General features: G+C 36.4%; 2 protein-coding genes and 1 long non-coding RNA gene across 4 annotated transcripts; all 3 read left to right on the forward strand.

Moving 5' to 3' along the window:
• On the forward strand, positions 523–1,881 carry LOC109948187. Its single transcript, XR_002270790.1, has 2 exons — positions 523–881; positions 1,124–1,881. It is a non-coding gene; the product is annotated as an uncharacterized LOC109948187 (long non-coding RNA).
• LOC18765988 lies at positions 2,906–8,776 on the forward strand. 2 transcript variants are annotated; one of them, XM_007198770.2, is made up of 9 exons: positions 2,907–3,596; positions 5,298–5,438; positions 5,609–5,701; positions 5,790–5,916; positions 6,359–6,468; positions 6,899–6,979; positions 7,333–7,415; positions 7,507–7,786; positions 8,328–8,776. In XM_007198770.2, the coding sequence occupies exons 1-8, from the start codon at positions 3,291–3,293 to the stop codon at positions 7,724–7,726; spliced, it is 1,161 nt and encodes a 386-aa protein (XP_007198832.2). In that variant the 5' UTR covers positions 2,907–3,290; the 3' UTR covers positions 7,727–7,786; positions 8,328–8,776. The 2 variants fall into 2 exon arrangements, with proteins under 2 accessions (XP_020416577.1, XP_007198832.2); XM_020560988.1 differs by lacking the exon at positions 6,899–6,979 and having other exon boundaries at positions 2,906–3,596.
• LOC18766021 (GPI-anchored protein LLG1) lies at positions 10,821–12,882 on the forward strand. Its single transcript, XM_007198812.2, has 3 exons — positions 10,821–11,205; positions 11,311–11,367; positions 12,286–12,882. The coding sequence occupies exons 1-3, from the start codon at positions 11,118–11,120 to the stop codon at positions 12,636–12,638; spliced, it is 498 nt and encodes a 165-aa protein (XP_007198874.2). The 5' UTR covers positions 10,821–11,117; the 3' UTR covers positions 12,639–12,882.

The raw sequence follows: 14,273 nt of genomic DNA on the forward strand, positions 1-14,273 counted from the left end.
CGAGGGAAGAGAGAGGGGAGCGGGGTTTGAGACAGAGAGCACACCCAACCCAGATGTAATACAGAGAGAAAGAGAAGGGTGCCGGAAGGGAGGTGCCACAGGGATGGGCGTGGGGTGTCAGGGCTCAGAGGATTGGGGTGGCGCTGGCTGTTGTGATTACTTCGTTTTTTTTTCTTCTTCAATTCTCTGGTTGGTCATTCGTGTTAATTTTTTTTTCCTCTCTCTCTCAAATCTGTGCGATTTGGGGAGTTCAATTTTTCTTTCTTTCTTTTAATATTATTTTATTAAATTTTTTAGTTTTTAAATACTTAAAAATATTTTATTAATATATTATTAGATGTGTGCCCCATATATATGCCACATCAGCATTTTAATAGAAAGATTCAAGAAAGCTAATGGCAAGGACCATTTTGATGTGCATGGTGTAACCTTAAGGACCATTAGTGTCACAAAAAAAGGTTAAGGACGAAAGACGATAATTTGGCAAACCTCAAGGACCATTCGTGATAAAAAACCAACAAAAAAAGAACAAACCTACAACATAATTAACTTGAACAAACCTACAACCTTATAATTTAAGCAATACCACCTTATAACTTAAGCAAAAGTATATCAGCTAGCAAATGTAGCTTTGTATTGTAACTTAAGCAAGAGTATAAATAAAAACCCTACGAAAATTCTCTCTCTCCTGATTTCTTCCCCATTCCTCCCAATTTTTTCCCCCTACAGATTTCTTCCCCCGACCTAGATTTCTTTCCCCACCCAATTTCTTCTACCCCACCACCCAGATCAAGAATATCAAAGAAATTTTCCACTTGCATGTTCGAATGCCATGGCCTACCGAAACCATCTCCATTCCTTTCCGGCATACCCTCCACGAGGTACTCATTGGCAATCCTCATTCTTGATTTGTCTGAACCACGAAATCACAAGTGAATGCAACCACGAAATCACTTCTCTTTTTTTGTCTGAACCACGAAATCACAAGATCTTTTCCATTCTTTCAACATTCTTGATTTCTCTTTGATTTCTTGGATTTTTCTCTACATCTTAGCATCTTTTTCCATTCTGAAGATTTGGTTTATCTTAGATTTTTTTGTTTTTTTCGTGAATTTCATCTCAGATTTGGCTATTTCTATGTCGGTGTGGGAGATGAAGGGGGTGTGGGTGGGTTGTTGCTAGAGTGAGTGGTCAATGAGGTGAAATGGTGAGATCCATATCGAAATCCCAACACAGCCATAGCTTCCCTGTGAGATCCATTCAACCAATCTAACAAATAAAAATGAACATTTATATGAAGAAAATTGGATCTAAAAATGATTTTGGCTTCTTCAATTGGGTTTGTGTTGATGCAGCGTTTGTCTGCTCAACCTTCAATGCTATCCAATGTTAATCTTCTTCAACACGATTTTTCCTTTTCATTCTATGGTGAACCAAAGAGAGAGTCAAGATCCAAAAAATAGAGAGAGTGAATAAGGTGGGGTTGTTAGAGTTCCTTCTTGGCTTTTCATGGCAGATCGAGAATGATGGCTACATATCAGAATTAGAGTGGGGGACTGGATTTATGTAAGAAGATCAGTTTGTTGGTTGTGGGAATTGTTTTAATCATTTTAAAAGGTAACGGAAGGAGGAGGGATGGTGGCTAGGGATGAAAGCAGGGGACAGAGACATAAAGGGGATTTGAAGGGGTGGCTGAGGTCGTGATGGGGTTGGCTGGGTGTAGAAGAGACTGTGAGAGATTTTTTTGTTTTGAATTTTGAATTTTTGTTTATTTAATATAATTTATCTTTTTTTAATATTTGAAAAGACAAAAGAATTGTTTATCATATATTTTTTCCACATGTAAGTCCACCTCATTAAAAATGGAACCCACATTCGCCATGTCAGCATTTAACAGATTCACTAACGGTTTGGCTAATGGAGGGGGTAAATTGTAGGGTTTCCATGACGTTGAGTATGTACTGGTAAATGTCCCTAAATCGGGTATGAACTCATAAATGACCCTATAAGTTAGGGGGTTTTATGTAGTTTGTCTTTTTTTTTTCTTTTTTTTTTCAACCGTTTACCCCTGAACTATGACCATTGTTGAAATTAAGACATTGAATTAAAAGATCAGCCAATTTAACCCCCAAATTAATTGAAATATTTAGCCTTTACCGTTGCTTTTTTTGAATTTCATCCATTTTTCCGTCAAAAATTCAAGTATCACCATGTCACCTACTATTTGGTTGATTGATTTATTATTATTTTTAAAAAACTAAAATAGTTATAAAAAATAACTCTCTCTCCCCATCTCTCTCTCTCTTCCTCGTCAATACCAATATTGTCCATAACTTAACCACCTATAAAGCCCAATAGGTGTTAGGATTTATCACAAAATGTCTCGGTGTTATTAGAAGTGGAACCACTTATTACAAGTTGCAGTTTGTTTCGTCAAATTTCTGGTATGAGACTTTATATTCTTCAACACGCTCCCTCACATGGGACCACTACAAGTGGGTGATTATGTCCAGATTAAGTCAACATATTGTTGCGTTTGATCACTGGAGAATATTTAGCCGCATTCGACACATAGTTGCTTTGTGTTTTGGTTTACTTATCAATAAAAACTAGGGGTGGGCTTAATGTTGTTTGGTTCGAGTTTCACTCCAAAACACTCACCGAACCGTAGCCCTTGGTGGAGGGTTTTCTAGCACCGATGCTAAACCACCACCTTTGATTAACTGGAGTCCTCAGTTAATCAATCGAATGATTTGGGTTGGCTCGGTTGCGTTTTTGAGGTGCACAGAGGACTACGACAAAGAGACAGCGATCTGAACTCGATAACTAAACCCTATTTTATTTTTTAATTCCACTTAAAACCCATTAAATACCATCATTACACATATAAAATACAACAACAACTGCTACTACCATGTTGATGGACTTTCTTTTAAGCCGGAGGTGATGGGTTTGAAACTCTATAATGTCAAAATTTTGCAAAAGTTTAGTATTGTGAGGTGACCAGTTCAGTTTGAATAAATTAGTGGGTTGGTAAAGGTCAAATGGTTAGTCTGGTTCAATTTTCAATCCAAAATTCCCAAAAAAAAAAAAAAAAAAAAAAACTAACTAGACCAAACCAAACCGATTTTTGCCCAATTTATCAGATTTTCGGTTTAATTGTCCACCCCTAAAAAGCATCACTTATTCTTAAAAAAAAAAAAAAAAAAAGAAAAGACAATTGCAAATTTAGTTCATGTGCAAACGCAGTTTAGGCTATAGTGACATTGCACAGGAGCAGCAAGTCCACCATGGCCTCGCCTAGGGCCTTCACATTCAAATGCTCTCCTTCTCTCGCCTTTTCCACCAAGACACTCATGGACTCAAAACCCAGAACCCTCCGCAGCCCATTTTCATGTTCAACTTCTGGCTCCCCTCAAAGAGAAGCTCGTTTAAGCGACGCTGTTGAAGGCGCTATCACATTGCAGGAATGGCAGGGTTGGGGCACCACGTCCCCTCTGCCCGCCATGGTTACGAAAATTGTTGAGGATTTGAAGGCTTTGGAAAAAGATATCGATGCCCAGATGAGCTTTGGTGGTAGTGGTGGCAAACTTCAGGTATAACATTTGAACAAATTGTTTTCTCTTTTGTCTTTTGGGAATCTTTGGAGTAATTTTTGTTTTAATGCTATGTTAAATTCGAAGAAGGCCAAGGAGGAAATGAAAATTAGATATTGATATATTGTGTATAGTGTGTATGTTGTTTTCTTTTTTCTCTTAACTACGTTTTTTTTTCAGATTAACCTAGCACTATCCATCAGTTTGCCCATCAAACATGGTTTTGTGGAATATAGGTGTTTAGTATATGTCTTGGTTGCTATAAAGTGAAGAAACTGAAGTTCTTTCCAAAAGAAAAGAAGCAACTGAAAAGTTGATATGGGTATTGGAGGAAATCAGCCCTCTTAGCTTTGTTTGGTGCTAGAGGGGAACAAACTGTTGCGGTTTATGTTAGATTATATATGTAGGTCTAGGTTTTCTTGCCACGACAGCCGCATTTGTCATTCTAGATCTTTGATCAAGTGATTTTTGTTTGAATATATGGTCTAGATTGAGAATCTGCCTGACATAACATATAACTTGCATGATAAGACACACATTTTTTTGAAAAGAAGAGGATAATACACACATCATCTTATATGTTTTATATATTCTTTCATTTGTTTGCCTTTTGACTGTATTGATGGTGTTTGGAAATTCAAAATGTTGCCATAAAGGCTAAGGTTTTTGCTTTCTTGGGTTACAACTGGTGAAGTCTTAAGAGGTTAAAGTTTTGATTTCCTTCTTTTTTAGCCGTTTTTTATTTTTCTCTGAAAAGAAATGAAGCTTGGTATTTATTGACTGAGAGTTTGAGATGATTTGTGAAAAAAAAAAAATACAAGAGAATGGTGGTGTATATATCAATGGATGTTTATCAGCATCTCTCAATACCATTGTAATATAGAGAGCTTAGTTGGTTCAGTGGTCAGGGTGCTTCAGATGTAACAAATTTATACCTTTCTAGACTTGGTCAGGGTGCTTCAGAAATCAGCCTCTTAGCTTTGTTTGGTGCTAGAGGGGAACAAACTGTTGCGGTTTATGTTAGATTATATATGTAGGTCTAGGTTTTCTTGCCACGACAGCCGCATTTGTCATTCTAGATCTTTGATCAAGTGATTTTTGTTTGAATATATGGTCTAGATTGAGAATCTGCCTGACATAACATATAACTTGCGTGATAATACACACATTTTTTTGAAAAGAAGAGGATAATACACACATCATCTTATATGTTTTATATATTCTTTCATTTGTTTGCCTTTTGACTGTATTGATGGTGTTTGGAAATTCAAAATGTTGCCATAAAGGCTAAGGTTTTTGCTTTCTTGGGTTACAACTGGTGAAGTCTTAAGAGGTTAAAGTTTTGATTTCCTTCCTTTTTTAGCCGTTTTTTATTTTTCTCCGAAAAGAAGTGAAGCTTGGTATTTATTGACTGAGAGTTTGAGATGATTTGTGAAAAAAAAAAAATATATAAAAAATACAAGAGAATGGTGGTGTATATATCAATGGATGTTTATCAGCATCTCTCAATACCATTGTAATATAGAGAGCTTAGTTGGTTCAGTGGTCAGGGTGCTTCAGATGTAACAAATTTATACCTTTCTAGACTTATTCTATTAAAGATTTAGTTTGGATGCATGTTTCCTTTATTATTTTCTGATTATGCTCAAGGAGTGGTTGATAATTGGCTCTGAAGTAGGTTGCGGATATCTTACTTTTCAGGGGGATTTTAAAGTGCAAGAGGATAAAAAGCACCGGAAAACCTATCAGGCTTTAGGTGATTCTGAACAAAAACTCCAGTTCTTTGCAGCTCGACAAATAGCATGTCGTTTGCTGGGAAGTAGGGGCTACCTTTGTCAAAAGGTATTTATTTATTTTGTAAAAAAATTTCACATTTATCAGGTTTTACCTACTTCCTCTCAGTGAGGCAATATTGATGCATCCTAGAAGGGACGTTTATGCCTTTTTACCATTTCATATCTTCATATCGTGTCACCGTTACATATAATATAAGGCTCATTATCACTTTGCAGTGCTGGCTTCCTTTGGAAGATTGTATGTGTTCAAACGTCACACAATCCACTCTTTGGCATAGAATGAGGTTCTGGTTATATATGCATCCAAAGGTTTGTTGCTGCTCATTTTATGAATCAGTTTGATACTTAAAAACAGTTTTCAAAAAAATATCTAAATTAGCATTCATCATTTTTGCAGGATTTCTTGCGACAGAACAACACTGGAAAGTTGTTATGGCAAGTATTTGGCACTGAGGCTGCAACTTTGTGCCTCTTTGGCATTTCCGAACATGAAGAAATAATGTGGAATGCTTTGAAGCTAGCAGGTCTATTAGAATTTTCTTCCTTCTTCAAAGAATTTCAAAACTGATGGTGCCTATAAATATCAAGTTGACCAGCTTAATGTAATTACTGTAGTGCTACTTTGAATTATTAAACTATTATTTGGGAAACATGATACTCTTTCCTTATTGTTAAAAAACATACTTCGGTTCCAGGGTGAGTTTTGACTCCGATAAAATGGGTGCTTTATTTATTTATTTATTTATTTATAGTTTGTAGGTACTGGCTTTTGCAGTAGATACTGTATTTGCATGTTGAAACTTAACTATTAGAATTACTACCCGGCTAAATTGACGAACTTAAGTTGTCAGTGCTATTTTGAGCAGTTAGATTTGGCAGTTTCATATGGCGTTCCCTAGTTTATGTTTTTGGATATTAAACCTTTTGACTCATTAACTTCTGTTTGGGATTTTACATTAAAAACAGGAAAAAAAAATGTTTGGTGCCTTTATCCCAACAAAAATGCAGCGTTAAAATCAGTTGAGGATGTCTTCGGCCAAGAACCGTCACCATATCTGGAATGCACAGATACTAAGGTATTATTGTTTTACGCCATGTCTGGTAGTGCTCTTATTAGTGTTGTTTTTGTTAGTAAAAAAATTCAATGATATGCTTCCTACATTATTCATCCAATAGCATTGCCTGCAAAAGCACCTATGAAGTGCTTCTCTAACCCCAAAAAAACTTTTATCTACTTCTTTTTCTTGGTCAAGAAATTTTATCTACTCCAGTCAAACACTATAAAAGCTGTTTTTGTGGTTATCTGAAATTGCTTTTGCATTCCCAAAAGCATTACCAAACTCACCCGTGGTTTGATTAGAAATGTTGGTTGTCTCCTAGTAACCTTGTCGATAGATCATCACACTAGAAAAGGTCATATTTAGGCTTCAGGTTTCTTAATGAGAAATCTCTTATATCTTCTTCAAGTGCACATGGCGGTAAAAATTTCAATTTGGCTATGCACAGACAAATGAAGATGGAACACTGAATTTCATTTTGATTGATGGAACTTGGAACAATTCAGTTTCGATATTCAGTCGTCTGAAGGTAATACTGTCAGGCTTATCTTTGTTTCTGTGTTTTTTCTTACTTCATGTTTTGATTGTTGCCTACAAAATGAATAATGCAGATTTCTTACATAAATTCATGTGATATATTTGACCATCAACCATGGACCTCTACCAATAAATTATTCCCTAATAGTCTCTCTTCTATTCATGACAATAGAGTCAACGGCTCAGACCTTTGATGCCTATGATATATGCAGATAATTTGCATTACTTGTATGAAACTATCATTGAATTAGGGATAACCTAGCTGACAACAAATCAATTAAATTAAATTTTAACGAAAGAACCTGTAGTTCTCTTTGGGAGTTTTTCACATGATTCTATGTGCAGGATCAAGCAACGTCAGTTTGGGGAGAGGCAGACTTTCCTTGTATTTCCCTGGCCACTGGTGTATCTGCGATGCATAAACTTAGGTAAGAACTATAATTTTTGTTTTTTTTTTGTTTTTAATACAGGGGCTTTTGTTAATCTGGTTTTTAACTGATTGTGTTGTGTTAAGGGCAGGCCTCAACCATCATGGGATCGTACCTGTACAGCAGGAGCGGCTATTGGCCTCCTCTCTGAGCTGCAACTTCTTCCGGAGTTCAGCTCCTTTGGATTCGATAAACAGGCTGAGGCTCTAGAGGATACTTTAGTTATATTATTAGAAGCACTGACAACTAGAAGAGTTCGGATGGGCAGGTCCATCACTCGTAAAGTAAGACACATGAGTGGCATCTGTTAACAGCCAACCAAGAAAACTTAATGGTTGACCTGATACCAGGAGAGATTTCTAAATGTTGAGGTAAATTCCACTGAATTCTTTGATACCTTATTTCTGAATGCACTATATTTCTCTTCTGTTAGTTTATATTGTCTGTTGAATTTGCTTCCCATGAATGATTAGTTCACATGGATGCCATTAATCAATACAGGTTCACTTGATTATGATTAGAATCATAATAGTCAGATACTCCAATTATTTCTTTGTTGACTTCCCATGTTTGTTGCTTCCCCCCCTCCTTCTGTGCTTGGCTAATGTTCATAGTTGATTGCTTTCATAGTAACCATCTTGTAAAATGGATTACATCTTGTTTCTCTTTTATATAAGGTTTCCATTTATCGGTTGACAACTCATCACGAACGAACCTTGGTAATCAGTAATAGAGCGAGTAATACACGTGTGTGGCCACAACTCCTCTATTTTCCAGTTGCGCTGCCTCTTTGTATACACTTGCTAACAGCTTTTTTCTTCTTTGTTTCTTGGAAAAGTTATTACTAATTGCATTTCTCAGTACTCCTTGCTTAATGAAATATTGGATATGTTTGGTACTTCCTTTGTTCAGGCTAGTCAGCTGCATACTTCAGAATACATTGTTACCAAGTGAAGGAAGAAAATCTGTTTTTGAGGCACCGGACAGTGACGTTTCACGCAGAAAGTGTTTAATGGTGAACTGATGAAAAGGAATTTGTGGATTGTATCACATTTTAATGAGTCATTACTATCGAAAATTTTTCTTGCCCTTTTGGTATCCATTTCTTTGTGGGTATCCTTGGGGGTTAAAATGGCTTGAGTGGCTGATTGAAGTGCAGCTTAGAGCACCTCCACCCCAAAGGGCAAGGGGGGCAGGGGCAGGGCAAAGGCAAGGCAAGGTTTGTCACTATTCACGTGAATAGTGGCAGCCTTTGTCTTTTTTGTTTTCACCCCACAGGACAAGGGCAAGGGTAATTACTATTTACTTTAATTTATTTTCAATTTTTTATACTTTAACCATTAATTTTGATAAGATTTTCGGTTGCCACGTGTCACTATTTATTATAAAATTCACATCTCAGTCATCTTAAATTTGAAATACCTACTCACTTATTATACAATTGAAATATTCCTGGTCCTCATAGTCCAACATAATCGAGTACAAGGACGACTCAATCATTGGCAGAGGCAGTTCCACCGGATCACGACTTGTGTGAGTATTTTTCTTTGGAGGACGTAATAGTGCCATTATTTCCGACACGGAATGCTTCACTGGAACCTATTGCGGGCATTGTTCGCTTGAGGAGTCATGTGTAATGGTTTTCTTCTTTTTTGTTTTACCTTGAATAATTTATTTTAAAAAAATGAAATTTGAAATGCAAGAAATATATATAAATAAATAATAAATAAAAGACATTAAATTGAATAAAACGACCAAAAAAAAAAATTTTACCTCGTCACCAAGATTTTGATCGCTTTGAACATTTGTCCATGACTCCAACGGTAAAATTTTTTTGATTTTCTTGCACTGATGTTAGCAACCCGAAGGCAACAACATGGGTCTGCTCATGGGCTTGCCTGGACTCGTGGGACCCACCTGTTGCCCAGGTTGGACTTGGAGCGCTGGAGCTGCTCGTTGGGCCTAGAGCCCCCTCCTGCTTGGGCTAGCCTTTTGCGATGGCGGTGCTCTTAGAAGCTAGAACGACAATATATTGCTTACCCTACATCTTGACAGGTAGAATTCTTACAATATTTATTTAATAAAAAGGGCATGCCAGCTAAGCTTAGAGGGCCCCACCAATGCGAGAGAATCTGCCTTGTAACCGGTTTTATATCCTCTTGTGTGTCTCTCTAATTGCATGATAGCTATGATTCTTTCAACCAATTTGTGTCAAAACATAATCCCTCTCACTATTCTTTCATATAGCAAAGCATGCTAAGATCTGGGTAATTCAGAAAGTTCATGATAACCCAAAGGCTGATCTTCAATTACAAACCCAAAATGGCATCCCCCATGGGACAATTTTCAGGCTGTATAACATGGGGTGGTCGGGGTTGTGTGACGAGGGGAAGATAGTGTTGGGCTGGCCAGGATAGATACAGAAATGTGGGAGTTTGCCGCGACTTGGGTGGAAGGAGAGGAGCTCTGAGGTGGTGAGGGTGGTGGTTGCGTAAAAGTCTTATTTACCTCTAATTTTAACAAAAAGAATCCATGATTCAACAATATCCAATTAAAGGACGGTTGTAGCTATTTTTTGGAGATTAAAATTGAAAATGTAATTCTTGGTATAATTGAGGGATTATTGTAACAATTAAACCTAAGAAATATTATGATTAAGGTTAGGGTCATTTTGGAAAGATCGGTGAGTTGGGAATGAGGGATATGCTTTTAGCTGATAAAATATTTTTTTTTTCTTCTACAATGATGTTTGACCTTAGAATGTACTTAACTCACACTTCAGTATTTTATCGTGTATGTGCTATGTGAGATTATTCTATTGAATCCAATTTGTTACCTTATTGTGTTCAAAAATATATGAATAATTGGGACTAAAGATAGAAAAACAAAAATATACTTTATAAAAACTAGCCTCTCTGCACGTGCTTCCGCACCTGCGAGAGGCTTTTTTTTTTTTTTTTAAACTTTAAATTTATTTTAGAATTAAAAAAGATATTGGGTAGTTGTGGTCCATAAAAATAGGATCCATTATCTGATTATTCTTTTTATTTTTATTTTTTTAATATGAAAAGTGTGAATTTACCATATTATCCTCATTTAATTAATAATTTCAATTCTTAATGTTTGCATTATCCAAGGGTATTTTCTGGTATTTTGAATGTTTCACCATTCTCTGCCTTTTGCTTTATATATATAGATAACGTGTCATTACCCATGAAACATGTTTGCAAAATAACAACTGACCATATCCAAACATGTTTAAAGATAAACGTGTCATTAATTTTTGTGCGAAATTTTCTTAAGCAAAACCCATTTTCCTTCCATACCCCAAAGTATTAAACTGCCATTTATGCTCGAACACAAAGAGAGGTTGACAACGATCCAAACCAAAACAGAAGTTAAATAACGTTTTGTGGGTCAACGTAGATCAAACTGACAGTTTCCACTTTTAGCAATTGCAAAATTTGCAATTTGGAGAGACCTAAAACGCTTCGTTTCTCCAAATTTCATGCAGCATTTCGCTCTCCTCCCTCCAATTCTCTCTCTCTCCTCTCTGTCTCTCAACAAACAGAGAGAGGTAACCAAAGCCATCAAAAAACAGGGGCTGAGCTCAAACTCTTGGAAGACAGAGATCGACGACATCACACAAGTGGTTCGGTCTCTGCACAAATTAAACCCTAAACAACCTTCACAATACATACAATGTCGTCTGCTTCGAATCACGGTCTTCATCTCTTCTTCTTCTTCTTCCTCTTCTTGGGCTTCGCCTCCTGCACCACCTTCCTTTCCAGTAATTCATTAAATTCCCATTTAATTTGTTTATGTTCTTTTTCTTTTTCTTGTTGGAAATTTAATTTCTTGGGTCGTTGATTTTATCTACGTATGAATGTTGCAGATGATATTTTCCAGCCTGGTGGATCCATTGGACGCTCCCTTCTTCAGGCCAAACAAAGTAATTCTTCACTTTGCTTTCTCCTTTAAATTATGCATTTTCTGTTTCCATATTTTTCATTTCAGAAATAATTAATTGTCAATGCCCCTAAATTCCATGGCTGAAAATGTGTTTGCGCATCACTCTTTGAGAATCTGTACACAATGTTCACCAAACATTCAGTTTTTTATGTATAAAATGGTATGGTTTTTCTCCCACACCAAGAAAGTTGACAGATTTTTAGGCTGACAAGAAAGAAAGCAAAACATCGTCTTCTATATGCAGTAAACTCTGAGTAAATCTTCCTGTTTTGTGGCCTTGTTTGTACTTTTTAATGAGTTGCAGTCAAAATAATGACACATACATTTTGGGTCTGTGAAGGAATTTATCAAATCGAACTCGCTTACTGGCTTCGATATTCTACTTTGGGATCAAAATATGAGAGAGAATTCATCTAAAGAAATAAAACATAGAAGAGTTGAATACAATTGCAGTAAAGAGACATGCTTCATTTTTGTATATTGACTCAACCTGACAGAATCCTAGCTTTTATCTGCCCTAGTTGGACAGGAATTGCTTTCTTTTCAGTATCATTTCAATCATTTTGGAAATCTCACTGAAATTAATAAGGAGTTTGAATATCAAACTTATGAATCGGTTTTGTGACAATTGTTTAGGGAAGAAGTTAAAATGTCTCAGATGATATTGAGAAAGTATTGCCTCTTATAATTGCCACCATTAGGCAATAACAGGGCAATACAAACCTGTGAATTGATTATTACTGCTAGAGGACTACAGTTCTTCGTTGAAACCAAAACCTGATATTTTTTAGATTTTGATTTGGCGTCTCTAGCTAGCATGCTATGTTTTACCGGCATTCTCTTAGCTCTGAGATTCTATCACCTGCTTGTTTCTCTTGTCTTTTTGGGGTATCTGCAGATTGTCCTGTGAACTTTGAGAATCAGAACTACACAATCATCACAAGCAAGTGCAAAGGACCCAACTACCCAGCCAAGAGCTGCTGCGACGCCTTGAAGGACTTTGCCTGCCCTTTTGCAGATGCTATTAATGACTTGAAAAATGATTGTGCTACAACCATGTTCAGCTACATAAACATTTATGGGAAGTACCCTCCTGGCCTGTTTGCGTCTCAATGTCGCGAAGGGAAAGAAGGTCTCGCATGCCCCGCTGAGGCACCGAAACCTCAGAAGAGTAGAGGTCAGATAGCAGCTACTCACTCCATCATACTAGCACTCACTGCAGTCCTAGTATTATCATTCAATATGTTCTGAGCTGGTGTGAACTGTGGAAAACACCACCCAACTTATAACCATTAATTCAATTTAACTTTCCCTGCTTTCTCACACCAATTTGTATGCTTGAATTTGTACTCTAAATATGAAACTGCCCAAATAGTATAACTTTATTATATGCTTGTTAGTGTGTGTTCATTACTGGACCACACACACACTGCCAAAATGAAACGACTTCGTTTCCATCCGATGTACAATCTGTTGTTCTCCTGGGATGCATAGCTTTCATAGTATATGAAACACCCAATTAAGATCTCAGATTTTCTTATAGTTTTACCAACGTTGGAATAAATACTACCTCAACTATTTTGACCTAGTAAACTTCATTATTTGGGCAAAAAAACCCGTATGTCGCAACAGGTGATGAGTTTTGTTTGATTATCGTTTTCTTTGAAACATTATGGGCCCAAATCAAAGCTCGAGACCCAAACATATAGAGAATGACTATTTGAAATATGACATGTCGTCTCCACTTTACTTGAAGCGATCTTTAATTTAAATTTTATTCACGACAGTTACTGAATAAAGAAAAAACAAGAATGTTAGGCTTTGCCTATAATGTTGTGGGTGGAGAGCGAAGATGCAACTTGAAGGGTACAACCCAAAACTTGCCCAAACTCGACCCAAGAAGAATATTCTAAAATGAGCACTGCTATTCAAAGGTGTTCCACCTCCATTTTAAAAGGATGCATAAATGGTAAGTTGACAAGATCATCATATTCTTATAACAATTTTAATTTAATGGTGATTAAAAAAAGAGAGTAATGTTTGGTGCAGTCAATAAAAGTACGCTAGGCATTTGAGAAAACTATCTTCCTCAAAGAAGCACAGAAGAAAACCAATAAATATCACAATCATGGAAGAAAACAAGTGCTATAAGTTTCTGACATCTTTTTTGGTGACCACGCATCGTTGTTGTTGAAGTATGTGGTTGGTTGTGGAATATTTCCATGATGCACGTGAAAGGCCAAATTCCCCACCTAAAGCTTAATTTTGGTGATGCTCTAGTCAAACTTGAGCTCCAATATCTTAAAGGGATTTTTATAGCTTTGCTTTTGAGAAGTGACATATCTTTGTGCTAGGCATGTCATAGCACAAAAGTTTCAAATATGAAACTAAGAATATTCTTTCTTTCTGTAATTGTTAATGAATTCACTTCTAAATAATCAATTCTATGAAATTAAAAAAAATATTATCCTACCAAAGAGGCTGACAAGATAAGATGATTCTTAGACTAAATCTAGACTGTGTATATTAAGTTGATTTTTATGTGAATTGATGGCCAAATTCCACACCCGAGGTATGTAAACGTTGACGCGTTTGTGTGTGAATTCTTATTTAATCGAATCATTTTCTTTGATAAAGTTAAACCATTTTAAATATGTGGTCCTAACCGACAATATAAACATATATGGAGATATCATAACGTAACATCTATGTGGTCAAGAGAATATTATTATAGTATAGGCAATAATATCATAAGCAAAGAAGCCCATTACTCTCGAGATGGTACTTGCTTCGAGCAATAGGGCTGTCGGATAGTATTATTTTGCTATTCATGTCTAATCACACTCCGCCATATGAAATTCTTATCACTCGTGGCGAAACTTGATT

The sequence above is a fragment of the Prunus persica genome, chromosome G3 (genome assembly GCF_000346465.2).
Source record: "Prunus persica cultivar Lovell chromosome G3, Prunus_persica_NCBIv2, whole genome shotgun sequence".
In the NCBI taxonomy this organism is placed as follows: Eukaryota; Viridiplantae; Streptophyta; class Magnoliopsida; order Rosales; family Rosaceae; genus Prunus; species Prunus persica.